Genomic DNA, 27,307 nt, shown 5'->3' on the forward strand with positions numbered 1-27,307 from the left:
ACAAGATTACATATAAAGTGATTGGAAGATATTTTAAGACACACTAGAGCAACAGTATCATTGCATTGGGTAGAGGCATAGCACTTTGCAGAGCTCGCATATTATGTTTCTTGGAATGTTGTTTTATGTGCAGATTTTTCTCCTAGAAACTATGATTTTTGAACGATTAGCAAGTTCTTTTCCCTAGGCTTCTCTCAAAGGCATACTGAAAAGTATTAAATCCAACAGACTGTATAAATTTTTGTTAGAAAATGGCAGGTTAGTCTCTGAAGACAATCATAGAGCAGATTTGAGTTGTGAAATTCAGAGAAAATATAGGAGATACTGTTCTCCCTAGTAATCATGATAAAATAAGGTCATATCAAGCAGCAATAGAGTGTCTTATATGCACTTATCTGCTAACAAATATTTTATTTAAATTCCACATGAGTATAACTGCACACTTTCTCTTTTATAGGTTCCTTTGTCTTTGCGGTTACAGTCACAGATGCTGATATTGGACCAAATTCTGAACTGCATTATTCTCTTTCGGGTAGAAATTCTGAAAAATTTCACATTGACCCACTGAGGGGAGCCATTATGGCCGCTGGACCACTAAACGGAGCTTCAGAAGTGACATTTTCTGTGCATGTAAAAGATGGTGGCTCATTTCCAAAGACAGATTCTACAACAGTGACTGTTAGATTCGTGAATAAGGCCGATTTCCCTAAAGTCAGAGCCAAAGAACAAACGTTCATGTTTCCTGAAAACCAACCAGTCAGCTCTCTTGTCACCACCATCACAGGATCCTCTTTAAGAGGAGAACCTATGTCATATTATATCGCAAGTGGGAATCTTGGCAATACTTTCCAGATTGATCAGTTAACAGGGCAGGTGTCTATTAGTCAACCTCTGGATTTTGAAAAGATACAAAAATATGTTGTATGGATAGAGGCCAGAGATGGTGGTTTCCCTCCTTTCTCCTCTTACGAGAAACTTGATATAACAGTATTAGATGTCAATGATAATGCCCCAATTTTTAAGGAAGACCCATTTATATCTGAAATATTGGAAAACCTTTCCCCTCGAAAAATACTTACTGTTTCGGCAATGGACAAGGACAGTGGACCCAATGGACAGTTAGATTATGAAATTGTTAATGGCAACATGGAAAATAGTTTCAGTATCAATCATGCTACTGGTGAAATTAGAAGCGTTAGACCTTTGGACAGGGAAAAAGTATCTCATTATGTCCTAACCATAAAATCATCAGACAAAGGGTCCCCGTCTCAGAGTACTTCAGTAAAAGTCATGATTAACATTTTAGATGAAAATGATAATGCCCCTAGGTTTTCTCAGATATTTAGTGCCCATGTTCCTGAAAATTCCCCCTTAGGATACACAGTTACCCGTGTCACAACTTCTGATGAAGACATTGGGATTAATGCAATTAGTAGATATTCTATAATGGATGCAAGTCTTCCATTTACAATTAATCCCAGCACAGGGGATATTGTCATAAGCAGACCTTTAAATAGGGAAGATACAGACCGTTACAGAATTCGAGTTTCTGCACATGATTCTGGGTGGACTGTAAGTACAGATGTCACAATATTTGTGACAGACATCAATGACAATGCTCCAAGATTTAGCAGAACTTCCTATTATTTAGATTGCCCTGAACTTACTGAGACTGGCTCCAAAGTAACTCAGGTATTTGCAACAGATCCTGATGAGGGATCAAATGGACAAGTGTTTTATTTCATAAAATCTCAATCAGAATATTTCAGGATTAATGCCACCACCGGAGAGATTTTCAATAAACAGATCTTAAAATACCAAAACGTCACTGGCTTCAGTAATGTGAATATCAACAGGCATAGTTTTATAGTGACATCTTCAGATCGAGGTAAACCTTCCTTAATTAGTGAGACAACAGTTACCATCAATATAGTGGACAGTAATGACAATGCACCTCAATTTCTTAAAAGTAAATATTTCACTCCAGTCACCAAAAATGTTAAGGTTGGTACGAAGTTAATCAGAGTTACAGCAATAGATGACAAAGATTTTGGACTGAATTCAGAAGTGGAGTATTTCATTTCTAATGATAACCATTTAGGAAAATTTAAGTTGGACAATGATACGGGGTGGATTTCAGTAGCATCCTCCCTGATTTCTGACTTGAACCAAAACTTTTTTATCACAGTCACTGCAAAGGATAAGGGAAACCCTCCACTTTCTTCCCAAGCAACTGTTCACATAACTGTCACTGAGGAAAACTACCATACACCTGAATTCTCTCAAAGCCACATGAGTGCAACCATCCCTGAGAGCCATAGCGTTGGGTCCATTGTCAGAACTGTTTCTGCAAGAGATAGAGATGCAGCGATGAATGGCTTGATTAAGTACAGCATTTCTTCAGGAAATGAAGAAGGCATTTTTGCAATAAATTCTTCTACAGGTATATTAACACTAGCCAAAGCTCTTGATTATGAGCTATGCCAGAAACATGAAATGACGATTAGTGCTATAGATGGAGGATGGGTTGCAAGAACTGGTTACTGCAGTGTGACCGTAAATGTGATTGATGTGAATGATAATTCTCCAGTATTCCTCTCTGATGACTATTTCCCTACTGTTTTGGAAAATGCCCCAAGTGGAACAACAGTTATCCACCTAAATGCAACAGATGCTGACTCTGGAACAAATGCTGTGATTGCGTATACTGTACAGTCATCTGACAGTGACCTCTTTGTCATTGACCCTAACACAGGAGTCATAACCACTCAAGGCTTCTTGGATTTTGAAACCAAGCAGAGCTACCATCTTACTGTGAAAGCCTTCAATGTCCCTGATGAGGAAAGGTGTAGCTTTGCCACTGTTAATGTACAATTAAAAGGGACAAATGAATATGTGCCCCGTTTTGTTTCCAAACTTTACTATTTTGAAATCTCAGAAGCAGCTCCTAAAGGTACTATTGTTGGAGAAGTGTTTGCTAGCGACCGTGATTTGGGCACTGATGGGGAGGTACACTATTTGATTTTTGGTAATAGTCGAAAGAAGGGTTTCCAGATCAATAAGAAGACTGGACAGATTTATGTTTCTGGAATTCTTGATCGAGAAAAAGAAGAAAGGGTGTCTTTGAAGGTATTGGCCAAGAACTTTGGCAGCATTAGAGGTGCAGATATAGATGAGGTCACTGTAAATGTCACCGTGCTTGATGCAAATGACCCACCCGTTTTTACTCTAAACATCTACAGTGTGCAGATCAGTGAAGGGGTCCCAATAGGAACTCATGTGACCTTTGTCAGTGCCTTTGACTCAGACTCCATCCCCAGCTGGAGCAGGTTTTCTTACTTCATCGGATCAGGGAATGAAAATGGTACCTTTTCTATTAATCCACAGACAGGACAGATCACCGTTACTGCAGAATTAGATCGAGAAACCCTTCCCATCTATAATCTCTCAGTTTTGGCTGTTGATTCAGGGACCCCCTCAGCTACAGGTAGTGCCTCTTTATTAGTCACCCTGGAAGATATAAATGATAACGGGCCCATGCTGACTGTCAGTGAAGGAGAAGTCATGGAAAACAAACAGCCAGGCACTTTGGTGATGACCCTTCAGTCCACTGACCCTGATCTCCCTCCAAATCAAGGTCCCTTTACTTATTACTTGCTGAGCACAGGTCCTGCCACCAGTTATTTCAGTCTGAGCACTGCTGGAGTTCTGAGCACAACCAGAGAGATTGACAGAGAGCAGATTGCAGACTTCTATCTGTCTGTGGTTACCAAGGATTCTGGTGTTCCTCAAATGTCTTCCACAGGAACTGTGCATATCACAGTTATAGACCAAAATGACAATCCTTCACAGTCTCGGACGGTGGAGATATTTGTTAATTATTATGGCAACTTGTTTCCCGGTGGGATTTTAGGCTCTGTGAAGCCACAGGATCCAGATGTGTTAGACAGCTTCCACTGCTCCCTTACTTCAGGAGTTACCAGCCTCTTCAGTATTCCAGGGGGTACTTGTGATCTGAATTCCCAGCCAAGGTCCACAGATGGCACGTTTGATCTGACTGTCCTTAGCAATGATGGAGTTCACAGCACAGTCACAAGCAACATCCGAGTTTTCTTTGCTGGATTTTCCAATGCCACAGTGGATAACAGCATCTTACTTCGTCTCGGCGTACCAACAGTAAAGGACTTCTTGACCAACCACTACCTTCATTTTTTACGCATTGCCAGCTCACAGCTGACAGGCTTAGGGACTGCTGTGCAACTGTACAGTGCATATCAAGAGAACAATAGAACGTTTCTTTTGGCAGCTGTGAAGCGAAATCATAATCAGTATGTGAATCCCAGTGGCGTAGCCACCTTCTTTGAAAGCATCAAAGAGATCCTTCTCCGGCAGAGTGGAGTAAAGGTGGAATCTGTGGATCATGACTCCTGTGTGCATGGCCCATGTCAGAATGGAGGGAGCTGTCTACGAAGATTGGCTGTGAGCTCCGTATTAAAAAGCCGTGAGAGTCTTCCAGTCATCATCGTGGCAAATGAACCTCTGCAGCCTTTCTTATGCAAGTGTCTGCCAGGATATGCGGGTAGCTGGTGTGAAATAGATATAGATGAATGTCTTCCATCACCTTGCCACAATGGTGGAACCTGTCACAATTTAGTGGGAGGATTTTCATGCAGCTGCCCAGATGGCTTCACTGGTAGGGCATGTGAGAGAGATATCAATGAGTGCCTGCAGAGTCCTTGCAAGAATGGTGCCGTCTGCCAGAATTTTCCAGGAAGCTTCAACTGTGTTTGCAAAACCGGATACACAGGTATGAAAACGTTTGTACTTTTCTCACTAAGACTTTAGCCATGTCAAGTATATTGAAAGGAAATAATTTTATCATTTTCCAATGATTTTCATATAAATGAGCATAATAGTAACAAATGTTTTTAAACATTTACTGTTGGTCAAATACTGTTCTAAGCACTTTTTATGTATTTGTTTTGTTTACTTCTTAAAAGAAAACTTATGAGGTAGGAATATTTTCCAGTTTCTATAGGCAAGGAAGTTGAAGTAGAGAGTAAGTAATTAGGTTTTCTCAGGTGATTCAGTTACTTTGCTGTACTGTCACTATTCAAGTCTACACAGTTAAATCCAGAACTTAAGTGCTTAATCTCGTAGCGTCTCTTACAAGAGCCAAAAAGAGAATAATATCTATTTAAAAGAGTATTCTAGATATAAAGGATAAAATATATACAAAACATAAGATTTGGACCATTTTGTGTGTTAAATAATTGTTAACAATGATTGTTGTTAATTCTTTATCATCATCGTTTTTGTGACCTTTTAAAATCATAGTCGTCATTATTATTGAAATGTGATCAACATTGTGAGAAGAGCAAGAATCATGTTTTCAGATTTAGATTAAAATGCTGTGTTATTGGGCCAGGCAAGGTGGCTCATGCCTGTAATCCCAGCACTTTGGAAGGCCAAGGCAGGCAGATCACGAGGCTGAGAGATCGAGACCATCTTGGCCAACATGTGAAAACCCATCTCTACTAAAAGTACAAAAATTAACTGGGCGCCGTGTTGTGCACCTGTAGTCCCAGCTACTCGGGAGGCTGAGGCAGAAGAATCACTTAAATTCGAGAGGCAGAGGTTGCAGTGAGCTGAGATCGCGTCACTGCACTCCAGCCTGGCAACAGAGCAAGACTCTGTCTTAAAAAAAGAAAAAAAATGGTGTGTTATTTCTAATGGTTGGGTAGAAAGCACAATAGGCTTATTTCTCAAGAAAGCTAGAACACAACTGAGCCACAGCTTATCTTGACAGACTAGAAAGCAGCATTAAACATAGCAGAAAAAATTTTGAACTAGTCTTTGGCACCCTAGTGGGATATGATGTCCATATATACGTAGATCTCTACCTATTTCTACTCCATGTCTATATCATTATTATCTATCAACCTATCTATTAGTTAATCAGTGGTTGATGTTCCTTCAAATGTGAATAAATGTTATGCTATTGATAAGTTTGAGGAGAGCAAAATTCTATCTTATAACTTGCACATTATACATTTGTAAAGCATGCATATTACATTGAGTTACTCTGCAGTATTTATAAACATAATTTACAGTACTAGTAGTATAGGTAGAATCAAGATAGATTGCTTTAGCTTTTGTAGATGTATTACAGAATAATATTTTAAGCAAATGCATTTCTATGTTATATTTTCAAAAGTGTCCATTATGTGTATACTGATGGCTTTATATTTGGAGAATTGAATCACTTGAGGAAAATATAGAGCAAGTTTGAAAATGTTGAAACAGAACATGCAGTCTTTGCCTTCTAATGAAATAACTTTGAAATATAAATGAAGAAAAAGTGGCAGAAAACATGTGTAATAGAAAAAGTAATAGATTTCATAGAATCTGATTTGGCTATAGCTTTTGGGAAGTCACCTAACCTTAGCTGATTCTTCATTTCTCTGTCCGTAAAATGGGAATAATCATAACTACTTTCAGGGTTTTTGTAATGAGTAAATATAATGTTTGTAAAACACCTAGTACAGGCCAGGTGCAGTGGCTCACGCCTGTAATCCCAGGACTTTGGGAGGCCGAGGCAGGTGGATCACCTGAGGTCAGGAGTTCAAGACCAGCCTGTCCAACATGGTGAAACCCATCTCTACTAAAAATACAAAAATTAGCTGGGCGTGGTGGCAGGTGCCTGTAATCTCAGCTACTCAGGAGACTGAGGCAGGGGAATTTCTGGAACCCGGGAGATGGAGGTTGCAGTGAGCTGAGGTCGCGCCATTGCACTCCAGCCCAGGCCGACAACAGCAAGACTCCATTTCAAAACAAACAAACAAAACCCATGTGGTACACTGTGCAGTATTCAGTAATTGCAGTCTAATTAGTAGTAGTAATAATGGTATTAGTATAGTGGTAGTAATAGAGGAGTACCACAGAATTTTTAAAAAGACATGAAACCTGTGTAGCGGAAGTTAACTGTGAGTCTTATAAGAGTTATATCCTAAGATCATGAATAATAGAGCTATATACATGCTGAGGTCAGGATTTCTAGAACACTTCCCTCACTCTTTCTTACCCATCCCCAAAATTACTTTATCGGCTGGGAATTCAACAATAAGAGTTTTTATGTTCTACATTAGTATAATGCATTTATTCACACTTAGGTTTAGATTGAGTTTATATTTAGTCCTAGAATGAAGAAAGTGCAAAGGTATTAGGTATTGATAAGAAACATGGAAAGTATTACTGGTGTGAACAAAGGCACCATTTGCTGATTTTAGCATAAATGATGAGTAAGTTACTTCTGTCTGGCTTGTTTATTTCTTTGTTTGATTTCATTTAAATATACATTGCATACTTTTCTAAACGTGATAGCTGAAACTCTTAAAAATGCCTTTCCTTACATCATCAAATATTAATAACATTTATCAAGTAGTTATGTAAAGCACTTTTTAAAGCTCCTTGCGTTATAGACATTATTACATTTAGTTCTTACAACTCTGTAAGATGGATATTATGATTATTGTTCCAATTTTGAAGACCAAAATATTAAGTCTTCGAGTCATTAAAAGAGATTAGACAACTTGCCTCCAGCCATGGCACAGAAAGTGTTCTAACTAGTTTTTTACTAGAAACTTGGCTCTGGTGCCTCTGCTCTTTATATACATGTCACACTCATCACACTTTGATTTGCACTTGCTATGGAGTGTTATGGTGAGTTCTATGGTGATATTATTTAAGAATGTTTTGTCCATCATTCTATTAATACTTAATCCTCACAGAAAGCCTATAAGACAGTGTATTGTCTGAGACTGATCAGAAATCGGAACTACTCTCAGACTTTGAGGCAGGAAAGTATTTGCTACAAGGAAACAGCTTACAAAATCTTCAAACTGGCTAAGAATACAGGTCAGGAACATTCACCAATGGGCGCAGCAATAAAGACATGGCAGGCATTGCAAGACACCGCTGCTGATCCTCTTGCCCACCTGCAGTGCTGCACCAAGTGATCTGAGGAGAATGGTTCCTGCTTTGCTTTTACCATTCAGATATCATCACAGTCTTTTTTGCTGGCAGAATATAAACTTGAACCCCGCTGGAAGGGAGTCTGGAAAAGGTAGTTTTCAGACTTCCAGCCCTTGCAATATGGAAAGATAGGAACGATGCTGAATGTCAGCAGATGATATGTGGCTTAGGAAGATGTTATTATTCTTCCTGTTTTACACTGTAGGAAATTGAGCCTACAGTCTGGTGACTCCAGGGCCAGAGCTGCCAAAGTCTATATCATAAACTCTTTCTAGGGAAGGTTGTTTGGAGTTATACATTAACGTTACATACTTCTCCTCAGAGTTCACTTCAATCTTCATTTGCATAGTAGGAGATAATCCAACTGATCAGGAATGATATAAACAAACATAAAATTGAATGATTAAGATGAATCTTACATTTTTTAAATCAAGTTTCAAATTCTGTATGAAAAAAACCATCCAGTAAAACTGGCAGATAATTAATGTCTGACAGTTTTATTTCCTTTTTGTATTTTGTAGGAAACAATATGAAAAAAACATAGTGAGTGGCAAATGTTAATCCATACTTTAAATTAGAAATGTATTGCTTAAATTTCTATAGTTTGTTAATTTTTTTTGTAGAGATAATCTCTGAAGGATCATTCTGAGTTATTCTTTTTACCTAGTCTCTGCCAGATAGCCTGGCTCAGGAAGACAGAGCTAATATACCAAAACATCTTAACATCTAACCTAGTCAGAGCTAATAAACCATAAGACAAAATTTACACATAACTATATGTGTGCCTCATAGAATGATTTTTTAAAAAATTACTCATAATAGCTAGATTTTACTTCAGTTAACATGAATTAAATTGTAGTGCCTTAGTAAAGCTTCACTTCTTCAAGGTCTGTATATAATTTATGGCCATCAGAATTATTTTAAATTACTGTATTTTTCATACTCTACTTTTGTGGACTTCCACCTGCATTTTATCAATAGGTTTCAAAGTCTGTGGAATTACAAATTGGAGCTGCACAATTTTCTGAACTTTCTGCTTAAAATGATCCTCAGCCACTACCCATACCCAGTTTCTCTCATACACACACACACACACACACACACACACACACACACACACACACACCCCACTTAGTATTTTATGTGGATTTAGAAATTGTGTTAAGGATTAGAAGAGTAAGTGGCTTATGAGTTGATGCAAACTAAGAGACTTTATCCCCAGAATCCCCAGGGTGTGATTAAATGTTAGCTGAATGGAGATTTTATGTAGAGAACAACTTATAAGGACTCAAGTATGAAAATGATAATCATGGAACAAAAAATAGGAAGGGATATAGTTATTATCATACTGTCACCAGTTTATTTCTGAAATATTCTTAAAGTTTATTTTCAAGTCTGTAACCATGCACATAAGTATAAAACAACTATATTTTTTAATGAATGAGTGATTTAGAGGGAATGAATTTGTATAACATGTATTTCTTATCTCTTTTCCTTAGTTACTGGAAAAAGAACCAAAAGAAAATTGAAGAAAAGTAACATATTCAGTTATAATCACTTCATATGTTTCATTATTAAGAAAATTTTCTTACAATTTTTGTATTAATATCACCATATGGAGCTTTGATTAACTGTAACATAAATTATTAGAAAAGATGGATAAAGTTTATTATAGTATAGGCCATGTGAAAAACTAATTTCTAAATTTTCACAAAATGTAATGATACCAAAAATTAACATCAGTTGTCAGTATGCCTCAGTGAATAAAAACTATTATTCCTGCCTCATAAGTCTAGGGGTTCCTAGAGGAAAACTTTAGCCTAATAACCACACATGTAGTATTTATTTTCATATACAAATGAAAATGTCTTGCACTTAATAGAACACTAATTAGAAAGTACAGTAATAGTAACCACATCAACATTTGTCTCCTGCTGCCAGGTTTTCGCTGTTTGCATCACATTCCTGGCATTAAATCCTTCATGGGAATGGATGGTGTTATAAAACGCAGCATTTTGATAGAGCTTATTTATAAATCTGGCTATCTTATAACATAATTAGTTCATAGTCTCTTTAACCTTTTCCATTCACTTTCACACATCTGGATGCATTTTAGGTGTAGTATTTGGAATAATGCCGGGGGTTTGTTACCTTATGGAGAAGTTTTCCTATGTTCTCAATTAAGTCCCGATATTTCAGGAAAGATGAGGTTTGTTCATTCATCACTTTTATGTCATTTGACAGTATAAACAGTAAAATTTTTTCAGACATACCAAGTTATATACAAAATATGCATAGTAATTTTACTGAGAAACTTGCCAGACATTTGCTTTCATAAAGATGGAAAGAGTTACTAAGAGTGATTCTTTTAAAATTACTACGGTCATGTATTGGTGTTGTTGATGATCATGTGACCGGAAAACCATATAATATAAAAGAAATTTAGTAAATATATATGAAATTAAATTTTCTTTGAGATAAAGAAGAGTGGCTCATGTAAGAGAGAATAAAGAGTGCAATTATTTTTATTTAATTTGATTCCTGAAAGCAGAATTAGGCAGTTTACATTAGGTAATACATTAACTTATAAAAGCATTAATAACTTGTGTTTCTAAGAAGTAGCTTAAATGCTTCTTATTTCTGTAGAAAATAAGCATATATTTATAAACTTATGAACATTATGTGTGTAATCATATGTAATCATTTGTAGTCTCATTGAGGTTGTGTTTGTGCTTGTTTTACAAGACAAAGGTAAAAACTTTTTTTGGTTGTTGCTTTTCTTACTGGCAGCCCTTATTAAAACATGGTATTTTTGCTTTTGTTTCAATGCAAAAATCCATAAGGCTATTGAACAGGATACTTAGACTATCTTCATAGCTCCTTAACAATAATGGGAAACATTTGCATACTGTGCAAAAGACAGCTACTTTTTGCTAAAATAATTTGGAAAATATATAAGATAAATGCCTAGAATGAATAGCATATATTTATTATAGAATTTCTTTATTAATAACATAATCAATTTAGACCTAAAATGGATTTTTAGAGTTGCACATATTCTCCCATCTCCTCTGTGTAGAAATACAGGAGATTTAAAAATAATATTTATGGTAGTCTAATATGTATATATAATCTAAGATATTAAATTGAAGGCTACATGTATCATAGGGTATCAAAAATTATCATATCTTCATGGGGTGGTCCAGTTTAGCAGTTGAGAATAAATTTAGCTCTATTTCACATAATCCAACATTAAAATGTGCTTGGACAAGTGAAACTTGAATATACATTCTTGTTGAAAAGACCATAGGTGATTACAATAGATTCAGTTTATGTTCAACACGTCATCACATCTTCTGCCCCCAAACATGAAAATAGACACAAAATTTCTCCTGTAAGTTTAGGGAAGTCTGTGGATACCGTGGATTCCTATTATGCATTTATTTTCACCTTAAGCTATTCCCACTTTCCATTTGCTAAGAATTTACACTTCTTCAAGCACATCTCCTTCTAGTTATGATAAATAGTGTATGGCAACACAATTAATTGATGGATGTCAAAGCAATGAGATCAATTTATTCTTCTAAACAGCTGCTATGGCAGTAAACATATCTTAATGGAAGGAGGCCTCTTGAGTTCAAGAGGAATAAATGCCTGTCTTTGTGCAAGTCCTATCAGCATACTTCCAAGCCTGAAGGCGTTTGGCAAGTATTGTTAATTGACTTGCAGCATTAATTAAGTTAATGATCCAAGATTTTGTTTCACAGTGCTTCAACACATCAGATTATTGTACCAAGAGCATGTTAGAGTAATTCAAACTACTGCATTCTCTGATACTCATTATGCTATTAACACTACAATTTAAGTAGATAGACTTGCACAAAACAATTCAGAATTTTGTTAATTTCTAATTGGATAAAAAAGCATAAACTTTCCAAACCTGAGAAATATGCATTTAGAAGCTTTCTTTTGATTCTAAGTAAAATTATGGAATCTTTCTCTCACACAAAAGACACAGGTGTTTTAAATAATAATTTAAATTTAAATGTTTTCCTACTATGTCTTTGAAATCAAGTATCTGCTATGGCAACCTCTGAGTTAGTTCATGAATTGTAAAAAATTTTTACTCTTTAAATGGAGAACTCAATTTTTAAATAGTAAATAATTTACATACTCTACCACCAACAGATAAGACTATTTTTTCCAAACTCAACAACAAATTCCTTTATTTAACCCCAAACAAAGCCATTTTATTTATTTTTTTAACTCATATTTTAGGTTCTGGGTACATGTGAAGGTTTGGTACATAGGTAAACTCATGTCACAGGGTTCGTTATACAGATTATTTCATCAACTAGGAATTAAGCCCAATACCAAATAGTTATCTTTTCTGCTCCTCTCCCTTCTCCCACCCTCCACCCTCAAGTAGACCCCAGTGTCTGTTGTTTCCTTCTCTGTGTCGATGTGTTCTCATCATTTAGCTCCCGCTTATAAGTGAGAACAGGTGGTATTTGGTTTTCTGTTCCTATGTTAGTTTGCTGAGGATAATAGCCTCCAGCTCCATCCGTGTTCCCACAAAAGACATAATCTTGTTCTTTTTTATGACTGCATAGTATTCCATGATGTGTATGTACCACATTTTCTTTTTCCAATCTGTCATTTATCAGCATTTAGGTTAATTCCATGTCTTTGCTATTGTGAATAGTGCTGCATTGCACATTCATTTGTATGTGTCTGTATGGTAAAATGATTTATATTCCTCTGGGTATATACCCAGTAATGGGATTGCTGGGTCAAATAGTACTTCTGCTTTTAGCTCTTGAGGAATAGCCATTATTAATTATTTGTAATTATCCACTAAGACAAAGTAAAAAGGAAACAACCTTATTTTTAAACTGAAATAATGAATGCAAGGTTGAATTTGTTTTTTCTTAACAATTTCTATTTCTATTTGTGTATACTTGAAGAATCAGATTCTATTGAGAATTTAAGTTTTATAGGAAATTCGTTCTCAAAATTAGTATTTTATTGGTTTGTAACATCTTCTGCCACTTTGTAATCACTGTATGTTTTAATAAATGAATAAGTCTTATTTATGTTAGGATATATTTCCACTCCTCACTCTGGAGTAACTGCAATAGCCTGTATTTTATATTTAAATTAAACTCAGATGTCTATGTTAAAATATTTTATACAGGGTTAAATAAGAATTGATTCATATAATTATACACAAAACGAACAACACGTAAATTTCATTTGTTGCTATTTAACTCAAGATTTATAAAGGTAGTATTTGTAAATGAAATTCAAAAAACATATAGTAGCTTTATAGGAACAATGACTTGGGATTTATACTCATATATTTTTCTCAGAGAGCACATATGTCCAATTATTTGAGTAGGTATGCATAGCAGTACCCTCTACATTTGTTACTTCTTATTTGTTCCTCATTTCCAGTCATTAAGAAGTGAAGGTGGCAATTTTGTAACCCACTAACATGTTTTCATGATAACAAGGCTATATTGAACACACTTATAAATACATATATAAGTCTATGTATTTTATACATGTTACTTTTAACACAACTCTAAAATAATTTTTTAGATAAAGAAAGGAATGAAAGAAAGTAAAACTGTACCTAGTCAAAAAGCACAAGTGAAAATTATGTGTGCTTTTACAGTGAAAACCAAATGGAAAGAGTAGAATATTACTTTATTGATGACAACTTATCAAAAATATGGCCAGTAGACCTTATGTATTTGCAACTGGGAAATACTGTGCTGTAAGAAAAAAAAATCTACATCACTAAAATGGCCTTCACATAATCAGTTGAAAAACAAAACAGGAAAGAGTTCTGTGAAACCGCAACTCTCTGGTGAGAAATCAAGCACTATTTGAAGTTTTCCTGCCTATTTCTCCAATGTAGTACACTGCTACAATACTTAAAACCTGATTTCTGTGCCCATAAATTTGTAACTTGTTTATTTTCATGCCCTTGCCTTAACAATAGAAAGGTATTCTGAAATTGTTAGCTCAATGTTTTGCCTTATAAGGAGGTTCCCAATTTATTTATAAGGGAAAAAATGTTGTGTTTATGATTCTATGATGTACAGAAATGGGCTTAGTTAGCATCATGAGATCTGACTCACACTTATAATTTCAGACCAGAATAAGTGTGGCTCTGTAATCAAGCCACAAAAACAGAACCAATTTAAACAAAATTTTGACTGTGTTTTAAGCAAAGTTAGTATAATGAAATGAAGTATCTATGCTCAGCAGTAGGTCTCGTTGTGCATATAGAATGCATATCATTTCCTGAGCTATCTAATAAATGCATTAGTGAAATTGGGCTGGGAAGTAGAAAGTAACTTCCAGAAACAAATGCTGTAGTATTTACAATCCTACTCTCAATGAAAAGAAATTAACTAAGAATTCTGTAACATCTCACTGCATTATGAAATTTGAAAATTAGATCCTAACGAATATATCAAATAATTAGAATACTTTAAAATTATAGAACAGTGGTATTAGAACATGTTTAAGTTTAGGTAAAAATAAGTAACAACAACAAAAACAAGTGGGACTTATACCCCAAGTTTTATACACCACGTGATCAACTACCATAGTTTTGTGAAACCTGGATATGGGAGCAGAAGCCCTAAATTGGTCTGTGTCATAGTTTTACAGTTTCACAGACAATATATTAGCCTCCAAGAGGCTTTTCTTCTTCACTTTTGAAATGTAAATATTTCCTTTGTATGGATTAATACTCCCTACTGAAATGGAAACACAGTCTGAAGACACTTGTTTGCTTTCTTCACTGCCATATCCCCCCCATTATCATGTCTGGCCCATAATAAGCACTCAGTCAATATTAGTTGATTCAATTTAACAAGATCATGTATGAGAAAAGTCTTTATAAACTGAAAAATATGCTGTTTAGGTATTATCGCTTCAGACAAAAGACAAAGTATACATAATCTGTAGTCAAGAATAAATTTTCATAAGCATTTGAAAATATGATGTGTTTTCTTATTTCTTATTCTGCTTTACAACAGATATGTGTAATTCAAGTGATATTTCTTAGTAGTAGAAAGAGTGTAGTTTGATAAATAAGGTAAGTTATTATCTTTGAAATACCTAAGTCAAGAAAATCTCTGCAGTGAAAAGAATACTGTAAGTTTCGACTTTCTATCTATAAAATATAAAAGATGAAGGGACATTGACACAGAAAATGAATTCAGTCAAAGCATTTAAATATGTTTATCATGTCATTTCTCTGCAAACAGTATTTTCTTCCAAGATGATTATGTAAATTATTTCCTAAATATTATAATGCACATTTTACAATAGGACAACTAAACAAGATTTTAAATTCTAAGATATTATTCTAATTTCCTTATGTCAAGTAAAATGTTTTTATATTTCTTTTCTCCGTGATATGCCTTAGGAAAGATTTTAACGTATGGTAATGCTGTAACGGTGTTAATATATTTATGTATGAGATTTAAAAAAAACTGAATTTGATATATTTTAGGGAAAATGTGTGAATCTTCAGTCAATTACTGTGAATGCAACCCCTGCTTTAATGGTGGTTCCTGCCAAAGTGGTGTGGATTCTTATTATTGTCATTGTCCATTTGGTGAGTAAAACTTATTTGTTGATATAAAATATAAGTTTATTTTTGCACACAGTTTAGCAATTTTGTTTTATTATGAGTATGACAGACCAAAAAATTATTGTTTTACATGGAAGGTTTTATTAAAATAAAATCTTAAATGTTTAACATTTGTAAAAGTTATGGAAATGCCATTGAATACACTGCATTGATCATTACTAGAAAAAGAGTCAACTCAAGATAATTGAATTAATATTGTTTCCGTAGGACATTTCCCCCCAAAGATTTATGGATATCTTCTTTTTAGCTGAGAAGTTATGAAATAAAAAAATTCTGTAAGCACTCTTTCACATCACTCCCTATTTCAAATCTTTAAGAGTAGTCAAAGTAAGGTTTTTTTGTTTGTTTCACTTTTGTGAATTTTGCTTCATTTTTTATTTTTGTTTTTTACATTAGTTTTTAATTTTGTTTTTTATATTAATTCAGCCACTTTTATTAGAAGGACTTAGTAACTATACCTGACGTTTTCATAATAGGCTTTTTGTAGCTGATACTACCTGACTAATAAAATTTCAGACTAATCTGTCTTTTGGGTAAGAAAAATTATTAAAAAGAACTTTTTTGTATACATACATATTTATTCACCCTAGTGGAATGAACTAAGAGATTCCTTCCAGGTCTTATCCAACTGTTACCCATTACTGTGCCAGCCAAAAACCATGAGATTCAGAGGAAGCATTTGTATTAGCTTGGCTTGTTTCATAAGTTTGTGATTATTCCATTCTTTTTAAAGGCTGCTTTACACCACAACATAGACTCTATCTCCAAATGACTCTGTCTCTTTTCTTTTTTTTTCCCCTTTGTATATTTATTTATTTATTTTTTTATTATACTTTAAGTTCTAGGGTAATATGCACAACGTGCAGGTTTGTTACATATGTATACATGTGCCATGTTGGTTTGCTGCACCCATCAACTCGTCATTTACATTAGGTATTTCTCCTAATGCTATCCCTCCCCCCTTCCCCACCCCATGACAGGTCACAGTGTGTGATGTTCCCCTTCCTGTGTCCAAGTGTTCTCATTGTTCAATTCCCACCTATGAGTGAGAACATGCGGTGTTTGGTTTTTTGTCCTTGCGATAGTTTGCTGAGAATGATGGTTTCCAGCTTCATCTATGTCTCTTTTCTTAAGCAAGAAAGAGCAAGGATATTTTTCTAGTCTTCCTTTGGGCATATAACTGTGCTATATGGACCTGAACAGTAAAGCTCAACCTATAGTAGATAATAGAATTTAAAAGACATATGCAGTTCCTAATAACCTGTATAATTTACTAGGTATTTTTAATTTCCAAACAACTTCATGACTATCTGTTTTTATTAAGCACATCCATAGAATGATAAAGACAAACACAATAGAAAAATATCTAATTTTGAGGAATGTATTTTACCAATGGTTTTGAGGCCCAGAAATTGGCTGATTTGCCCAAAGTCAAAAAATGAAGTTGAGACAAAACTACCCCAAAACAATGTAGCAACTAGAACACAATTTTTTATTTTCAGTCCAGTATGACATTCACAGAACCCCTTTTTATACAATTTCTTTGAAATTCTAACAATGCCTGTGAAGTAATGAAAGGTATATCAAGGTCAAAATAACCACAACTTGAGATGTCTAAAAACTTTTTCTTTCTTTCAATGGTGTCTCATCATTTTAAGTGGTGCTGCTTTCTACAGATAACCACAGTCAAATTTCATGGTTTAACTTAACATTTTGAGATAAAAGATAAGGGGATTAGAGTGTAAACTAGAAATGATTTTCAAGTGACTGAACAGAGATGTTCATATTTTTAGGGATCCCTTTGCAAATTTTGAGGATTTAAGTTTTGAGGATTTTGAGTTGCAAATTTGAGGATTTAAGAAAATTGATACACAATAAATACAAGTTGCTGCTGCAGTGTAGTGGTACAACTGTCATTGCCTATTAAGTGGAACTATTTGAGGGGCCAAATGTACCTTCTTGTCACTCTGTAGACATCGCCAGGGGAAGAGGAATAGCACAATGTAAATTAAAATAGACACAAATCACACATAGCCGGCAGTGCAAATTTCTCCCCCATTCCTTCCAGGGGCAAAGACAAAAAACATTATCTAAACTTAGACATTGTCAGTTGACAACATAAGCACTTACAAAAGAAAACAAAAATCACTGAAACACTGCTATGTAATTTGAAACTAAAGAGATAGAAGCAGAAACAAAAATGATTTTTGTTCTCAAATGGAATGTGGATGAAAGGTACAAATAACAATGTCAGATGGAATGCCTCAAATAAATAGCCAGAGGTAGGTAGTTACACTTGCATCCTTTAAAACAAAACTTTATCATTTTGAAGTTAGAAAAAAGTTTTTTGCACTGTTTAGCTTCTCATCAATAAAAGATTGGCTATTTGGATTTCAAAAAATTTTTTCGATACTTAGATTTTTTAATTTAAATTACATCTTAGGAAAAACATAGTGCTTCAGACATTATAAAGGCGACATGTATAATTATAACTTCTTAGAATTAAGATGCGACCTTTCTGTGAAAACAGTACCAAAACCTTTTAAGAATAAATTTTTTAAATTCCATAAAGAAATATTTTCATGTTTGAAAATACAGTATCAATTTCAATTAAAATGTAAGTATCTATATACTTTCTCCATATATTTACACTCAAATATTCAGCACATTGTTATAGATTTATTAAAGTTTATTCAGAAGAGACCTAAGTGAACACATAATACAAATTTTTTCAGTAGTATTTTTATTTCATTTATATGTTTTATTTTTCGTTTTACTTTAACTTCACTTTTTCTGCATAGATAGCATATTTATATACAAATTATTAATACATACAAATTATAAATATTAAATATAGATGCCACAGAAATGTATAAAATACAAATACAAATTCTACAGGATAGATATAATAAGTATATAATGTATAAGATTATACTATGTATAAAATATATTATCTCTATATATCATATATATGACATAACATATATATCAATAAATATCATTTCTATAATTCCTTTGCCTTTTCTTCAACTTTGGTTAAAGATTAAAAATTAAAAATTATGTATAATTTCTTTTTTTTTTTTTTGAGACGGAGTCTCGCTCTGTCGCCCAGGCTGGAGTGCAGTGGCATGTTCTCGGCTCACTGCAAGCTCCGCCTTCCAGGTTCACGCCATTCTCCTGCCTCAGCCTCCCGAGTAGCTGTGACTGCAGGTGCCTGCCACCACGCCCGGCTAATTTTTTTTTTGTATTTTTAGTAGAAACGGGGTTTCACCATGTTAGCCAGGATGGTCTTGATCTCCTGACCTCGTGATCCGCCCGCCTCGGCCTCCCAAAGTGCTGGGATTACAGGTGTGAGCCACCATGCCTGGCCAAAATGATGTATAATTTCTACTCATTTATAATAAATATTATTTCAGTCTGGACAGAAAAGGAAAAGATAAATAACAAAAACTTTTATAGCAACTTCTAGGCTGTTTTAATTTTAAAAATGTTCTGATATAAAATGTGGTAGTCAAAATAGCTAGACAATCAGTAGATCTGGCCTCAAATTTTGGCTGTTTCTCTTGGTTCTGTGACCTTAGGCAAGTTTTAAATACTCTATAAAGTAATGGCATTGGTTCCTTCTAGCTGAACAATTCCCTCACTCTAAATTTTATGCATTTATGGGACATATAAAGCCAAAATTAATAAATGAAACCTTTGCAAGTTAATAAGAATCATGAGGTATTGGCATGGGTTAATTTTCCAATCATTTGCCACACTCTACTAATATTTGTGGGAAAAGAATTTTGGCATAACATTGTAACATCAATAAAACTCATTTTTCAAGTTTGAAAAAGAACCAGCACAAACAAATGGGAATGCTGACTTTCAGAAAAACAGACAGCTATTTTAAAGTAGCCTGCTATAAATCATACCCACAGAGGGTATAAAACAAGAAAGAGATAAAAACTTAAAGACAGTTATTTCCTTTCCTAAACCAATGATTCCACTTGTCAGATTTTGTGGCCCTTGAAAATAACATGAATATAGGTACTGGTTTTTAAAAAATCAAAACAAATGCATTTGCCATCTTCAATTGAGTTGAAATAGTTTTTAAGAACTATATATTATGAAGGAAGTATGTTGGCTGAAAATTGTAGCATAATACAACTTTTAAAAGATCAACAAATTTGGGCCGCTTGCGGTGGCTCATGCCTGTAATCCCAGCACTTTGGGAGGCTGAGGCGGGCAGATCACCTGAGGTCAGGAGTTCAAGACCAGCCTGACCAACAAGGTGAAATCTCGTCTCTATTAAAAATACAAAATTAGCCAGGCGTGGTTCCCGGCACCTATAATCCCAGCTTCTCGGGAAGCTGAGACAAGAGAATCGCTTGAACCCAGTAGGCAGAGGTTGCAGTGAGCAGGCACTCTAGTCTGGGCAACAAGAGCAAAACTCTGTCCCAAAAAAAAAAAAAAAAAAAAAAAATCAATGAATTTTGAAACGTTTCTGGGAAAGAAATCTCTTCAGACATACTCCATTCCACTAAGCCTTTCATTTTGAGAAACAAAACATACTTATATATGTTCCCTAATTAGACAATGAAAAATAATTACATCAGTTAATCATTTCTGCCATGTTTTAAAGATCATTCATTCATAAAGATCATTAACTATTTTAATTTTAGTTTAGATGAAATTTTTTGGAAAGTAAAAAAAGTTGTTAAAAGATATCTCATTTTATAATTCAAAAATATTTTAATCAAAATATATAATAAAATTTTCGTGAAATTTTATGCCAGTTTGTCAATTTTCCCTCCAACAGGTGTCTTTGGAAAACACTGCGAGTTGAACAGTTATGGATTTGAGGAGTTATCATACATGGAATTTCCAAGCTTGGACCCCAATAACAACTATATTTATGTCAAATTTGCCACTATTAAAAGTCATGCCTTATTGCTTTACAACTATGACAACCAGACAGGCGACCGGGCTGAGTTTTTGGCCCTTGAAATTGCCGAAGAAAGACTAAGATTCTCTTATAATTTAGGCAGTGGTACATATAAGCTCACCACCATGAAGAAGGTGTCAGACGGACATTTTCACACTGTGATTGCCAGGAGAGCAGGAATGGTAAGATATTTCATTTTATTGTTGTTGTATATCCAACTGGATCTTCAAATAAAGTATGAATTGGGGTGCAAATCATGTTAAATTAGGTTTATTCATTAAATGAACACTTTAGTTATGAAAAACTTAGGCATAATATTTTTCTTGTGCTCATGACAACTCTGTTCAAAAACAATAAAAAGGAGAACAATTGAGAAAATAGCCTAGTGCGTGAAAAAATTTCATTGATATTTTTTTGTATGTTTTTAAGGCCATGTCAGGACTATACTTAAAATAACTACCTTTCTTTCCTAAGTATTTCTGCCTTGACTAAGTATTTCTGCCTTGACTGAAGAAACAATTTAGGAACAGAGGAGACTTTTCTACAAAATCTACATAACATAACTTAATCAAAAACACTTTATTGTTAAAAAATGGTAACAATAGTCTTAGCTAGTCATAGTCTTTTTGCTGGTGGAGGGTCTTGCCTTGATATTGGTGGCTCCTGACTGAGCCAGGTAGTAGTGGCTGAAGATTCGTGGTGGGGGCTATGGAAATTTCTTAAAATAAAACAACAGGAAACGTTGTCACATTGATTAGCTCCTTTTTCATGAAAGATTTCTCTGTAGCATTTGAGGCTATTTGATTGATACCATTTTACCCACAGATGAAATTGTTTCAAACTTGAAGTCAAGCCTCTCTCAAACCTTGATGCTAATTTATTAATTAAGCCTATGGAATATTCTAAATCCTCTGTTGTCATTTCAGCAATGTTCACAGCATCTTCACCTGGAGTAAGTTCTATCTTAATAAACCACTTCCTTTGTTTATCCCTAAGAAGCAGCTTCTCATCCTTTCATGTTTGTTTTGCAAGATTGTAGCAGCTCAATCACATCTTCGGGCTTCACTTCAAATTCTAGTTCTCCCACTGTGTCTACCACATTGGCAATTACTTCCTCCATTGAAGTCTGGAAGCCCTCAAACTCATCCATGAGAGTCAAAAATCAACTTCCTCTGAACTCCTTTTAATATTTGATATTTTGACTTCCTTCCATTAATCATGAATGTTCTTCATGGCATCTAGAATGGTGACTCCTTTCCAGAAGGTTTTTAATTTACTTTGCCCAGACCTATCAGAGGAATCATCATCTGTGGCAGCTATAGCCTTATGAAATGTATTTTTTAAATAATAGGACTTGAAAGTCGAAGTGACTCTTTGATCCATAGGCTGTAGTCTGGATGCTGTGTTAGCAAGCATGAAAACAACACTAATCTCCTTATACATCACTGTCAGAGCTTTTGGGTGACCAGGTGCATTGTCAGTGTGCAGTAATATTTTGAAAGGAATCTTTTTTTCCGAGTAGTAGATCTCAACAGTGGGCTAAAAAATATTCAATAAACCATGCTGTAAACAGATGTGCTGTCATCCAGGCATTTCTGTTTACTGATAGAGCACAGGTACAGTAGATTTAGCATAATTCTTAAAGACCCTAGGATTTTTAATATGGAAAAGGAGCACTGGTTTCAATTTCAAGACACCAGCTATATTCACCCCTGATGAGAGAGTCAGCCTATCCTTTGAAGCTTTTAACCCAGGCATTCACTTCTTTTCTCTAGCTATGAAAATCCTAGATGACATCTTCTAATAAAAGGCTGTTTTTTTACATTGAAAGTCTGTTCTTTAGTGTAACCACCTTCATCAATGACCTTGGCTAGATCTTCTGGATAACTTGCTGCAGCTTCTATATCACCATTCACTGCTTTGCTTTGTACTATTACCTTACAGAGATGACTTCTTTCCTTAAACCTCATGAGCCAACCTCTGCTACATTCCAACTTTTCTTCTGTACTTTCCTCACCTCTCTCAGCCTTCATGCAATGGAAGAGAGTTAGTGCCTTTTTCTAGATTAGATGTTGGCTTAAGGGAATGTTGTAACAGGTTTGATCTTCTATCCAGACTGCTAAAACTTTCTCCATATCAGCAATAAGGCTATCTTGCTTTCTTATAATTTGTATATACACTGGAGTAGCACCTTTAATTTCCTTCAAGAACTTTTACTTTGCATTTACAGCTCGGCTAACTATTTGGCACAAGAAGCCTATTTGGCCTATCTTGGCTTTTGACATGCCTTCCTCACTAAGCTTATTCATTTTTACATTTTCATATAAAGTGAGAGAAATGCAACACTTCCTTTCACTTGAGCACTTAGAGGCCATTGTAGGGTTATTCATTGGCATAATTTCAGTAGTGTTTTATCTCAAGGTACGAGGAAGCCTGAGGATAGGTAGAGAGACCAGAGACAGATAATTGCTGGAGCAGCCAGAACATAAACAACATTTATCAATTAAGCTTGCCATCGTATATGGCACGGTTCATGTTGCCACAAAATAATTATAATAGTAACATCCAAGGACACTTCACTTATCACAGATCACCATACCACATAAAATAATAATGAAATATTTGAAATATCGTGAGAATTATTCAGATGTGACTCGCAGTCACAAAGTAAGCACATGCTGTTGGAAAAATGGTGCTGATAGACTTGCTGGATGCAGGATTACCAGAAACCTTCAATTTGTAAAAAATAAAATATCTGCAAAGTGCAATAAAGTGAAGAGCAATAAAATGAGGCATGCATGTATTTATAGATTATATTGATTTTATTATGTGGCTTTCATGTTACAAGAATGACATATCTATTTAGGACTTGTGTTTATTAAATAAATACTTTTCTTTATAAAGGAAAATGCATCACATCTTTTCTTTATTAATGTTTGAAAATATTTGACATAGTATAATAGAATGGAATGGCTTATTTATTTTTTATTCTTTATTTATCTTCACAACTATCTCTCCATATTTCCCCCATCTCTAACAGCTATCAAGGATTTTTAATAAGAAAATGCTAACAAATCTGTCTTAAAGTATTTTTGCACTTTAACTTTGAGCCTTTAAAAGTGTAGTTACTGGTGGCCAGGCGGGGTGGCTCACGCCTGTAATCCCAGCACTTTGGGAGGCCGAGGTGGGCGGATCACGAGGTCAGGAGATCGTGACCATCCTGGCTAACATAGTGAAACCCTGTCTCTACTAAAAATACAAAAAAAAAAAAAAAAAAAAAAAAAAAATTAGCCCGGCATAGCGGTGTGCGCCTGTAGTCCCAGCTGCTGGAGATGCTGAGGCAGGAGAATGGCGTGAACCTGGGAGGCGGAGCTTGCAGTGAGCCGAGATCTCACCACTGCACTCCAGCCTGGGTGACAGAGCAAGACTCTGTCTCAAAAAAAAAAAAAAAAAAAAAAGAGGGTAGTTACTGGTAAGATTTATAATTCACCCTAGATAAAGGAATTGTGTAAAATGTTAAATTGTCTATTAAAAAGAAAGCCTAGCCAAAACAACAAAATAAGTGCCCTTAAATCATTTTAAATGAAAAAACTTGGTATGTAAATGATTATAATTGTATTTCTGACTTCATGGCAATCTTTAAAATATATGACAACTTATATAGTCCTTAGACTGATCATATGAATCATACATTTGTGTGACTATAGAGAAATTTTTGCCACTAAATGTATGGAATATGTTATATTGCTGAATGCATATAAGCAATATTCAGAAGTAATATTTAAAATGTTTTTAACCAAGCTTTTGCTAGTTTTTTTCCCTATGACACGTAGTTAATTTTAAAGGCTAAAATTGATGCAATCTATAATTACCAATTTCATAAGGGCATAAGACAGAAACTACCTTATAATATTAATTATTTTTGACCAATACACATAACAGACAATCTATTATGAAAGAACAAAATTTGTCATTTGATCTCAGGAATATTTTATAAATCCATGTTTATTTTGAATTGGCATCAGATACAATGACATTTCTCTCCTCCACTCTAATTTACTACAACATTAAAGGAAATTTAAGCAAGTTTTAAAATACAGAACTATTTTTAATTATGAGGGGGAAAAAGAATAATGATTAGCTTTAAATATAACCAATTGATTGTGTCAACATGGTCAAGGGTAGCTGCTCAGACATGTCATTCACGGATATCGCCACATCCATCAAACTGCATTCAGGGTCCTACCAGGTTATTAAATGTATGTTACTTGAAATATTGGTGAGAAAACAACAGAAGTATTGTATGGTTTTTATCAATCATTTTAGTTATAGATGGTTTTCCATTTCCTTTTGAACTTAGTGTTAATATTTTCCAGCTGGAACATTTTTCTAATATATTTAATTTATATAGTGTTTACTTAATAAAATTACCCCCAACATTCCGAAAATGATGTCAAGACATAATGTTATATTTTATATTTTAATTCTAATATGCCCACATTTCCATATTATTGTAAAGGTTAATATTAATCATAATTAAAATTTTATTTCTGTGAATTAGGTGCTTAAACAGGTGTTGGTCACCCTGAATTATCACCAACACAACCCACATATAACCTTTTGAAGTAAAATAATGGAATATTTTACTTGATCTTGGTCTCAATGAAGTTTACATTATGAGTAGTGCCTAAAAATCCACCTGACTTTAATGAACATTAGTAGAGGTATAACAAACAAATCTTGGATAAAATATATTTTATGATTAGTATAGGTTACTGCACTGATTTTTGCTTGAGATTTTAAAAATCCAGCATTCTCTGGAAGAATATAGATTTAATCAATTCTAGTATTCCTGATGATTGATGTAACCAGAAATATTAGGCCTTAAAGAATTAGAAAAACATTTAGAGATTGATATATATAGATTGGGCTCACATTAGCCATAATAATATCCTAAAACTGATGAGTAATAGTAGACATCACCTCACCCCCATTCTCCACACATATGTAAGATAACCATATTTCTGATATGTTGTCAAGTATACTATAATGTAAAATAAACGATTTTACCTGATGACCTCGAAGGTCGCATTAAACTTCATGAGCATTTGATTCTATCAAACAAGGACATGGGAGCAAGAGGTGAGTGGAGAAGGACGCAGTTCATTTGTATTATTGTGACCATAGTCATCAATTTTTAGTAATACCAAATGTGAAAAAAAACTCTGTCATTATTACTTGAGTCATAGGAAAAATGTCTTCCTGTTTCAGAAAACATCCAAAATAAGGCCCCTACTGGATTCTGAATTTGTCATTTTCTACATTTCAAAATAATTTTGGTTGGAAACTGGCAAAATCATTAACCTCTAAGCTTTAAGTCATTGCATAGTTGGGATAAAACATTTTAATTTATGGTGGTAAAGCTATAAAAATTCAACAGTAAAAGAGAATTTAACTCTGAAGATTAAATTGCATAAGCTTACTATTAAAATAAAACATCTCCTCCATTATTCTTTCTTTGAGTTGTATCAGCAAGCTTTTAGACGTATACGAAATATTAACAATGACTAAAATATAATTATGTTATCCAAGGTTATTTTTCTAATTGAGGCATTTATAAATATCCATGTGGTACTTTCTAGTTTATGATACTTTTAGGGATCTCTACAAGGATACTTGCATAATATATGTAGAGAGATGTGTTCAATCAAATAGTCACCTAAGCAGCAGAAGTTGAATTATAAAAGCCTAATACTGCTTTTGAGATTGGGTGTCACCCCATTTTACAGATAACTGAAAATAATCATAACTATCAAAAGAGTTAACTAAATGGGGCATGAATGACTTGCCAGAGAATTGGAAGTATAAATTTTTCCTACAAATGTTAGCATTTATTATAATTTACTTGAAAAAAATGGCAAAAAAAAATCCATGTGGCTCACAAGAGTTTACTGTATAGAGCTTATAATAATTAACTTAGAAACATTTAAGAATATGTTAGCCAGTAATATTTGATAAACAATTAATAAATGGATTATACATTCACCTCAGTCTTTGTTTTTAAAATGTGAGATACTTCAGATAAATTTTTAGAAGTCTCCCATTTAAATATATATTTTATGGATACTGCCTAAAAATCATAAGCAATATTGATAAAAGTAGGATATTAAGGAAATTAATCATTTTCATTCCTAATGAAAGTGGCCTGATTTTTTAATACAGAAAATTTGATATCCGAATCTTTGCATTTAAGTTTGGCATGTTATTAGTCAACTTGCTTAACTTCCTGCACTGTTTTCTACATTTGCTTTGCTCTTATTAAACTGAAATGATAAGCATCCTGATAAATGAATAGTTGCATTGTATTTATATTTCTCTGCTACATATGTAACAAATTTGGATTAACCCTGTCTGTGGCATTCGTAAATTTAGAATAACGCTTTATTGTCTGCATTGGGAGAAACCTTTAATCCTCCTGTCCATTTGGATAATGAATTATTGCTATTCCTGTGATTTACTGGCACTACACTACACTCCATCCTTCTTACAATTTCAGCAAGTAAAATGTGCAAAGTTTGTCATTTGTCAAATTTTAATGAAGTTTGGGGAACAAAGGAGGTGTATCACAATAGCATTGGAGGTTACACAATAATATGGATATACAA

At 34.2% G+C, this 27,307-nt stretch overlaps 1 protein-coding gene across 3 annotated transcripts in view; it reads left to right on the plus strand.

Annotated features, from left to right (window-relative positions):
- Positions 1-27,307, plus strand: part of FAT4 (FAT atypical cadherin 4) — a 177,930-nt gene that overhangs the window by 132,962 nt on the left and 17,661 nt on the right. For all 3 annotated transcript variants that reach the window (XM_055384176.2, XM_019026020.4, XM_055384177.2), the window contains 3 exons: positions 458-4,807; positions 15,572-15,676; positions 20,517-20,824. In XM_055384176.2, coding sequence (XP_055240151.2) covers positions 458-4,807; positions 15,572-15,676; positions 20,517-20,824 — 4,763 coding nt within the window. The remainder of the gene's footprint in view (positions 1-457; positions 4,808-15,571; positions 15,677-20,516; positions 20,825-27,307) is intronic.

This window comes from Gorilla gorilla, chromosome 3 (genome assembly GCF_029281585.2).
Source record: "Gorilla gorilla gorilla isolate KB3781 chromosome 3, NHGRI_mGorGor1-v2.1_pri, whole genome shotgun sequence".
Taxonomy (NCBI): Eukaryota; Metazoa; Chordata; class Mammalia; order Primates; family Hominidae; genus Gorilla; species Gorilla gorilla.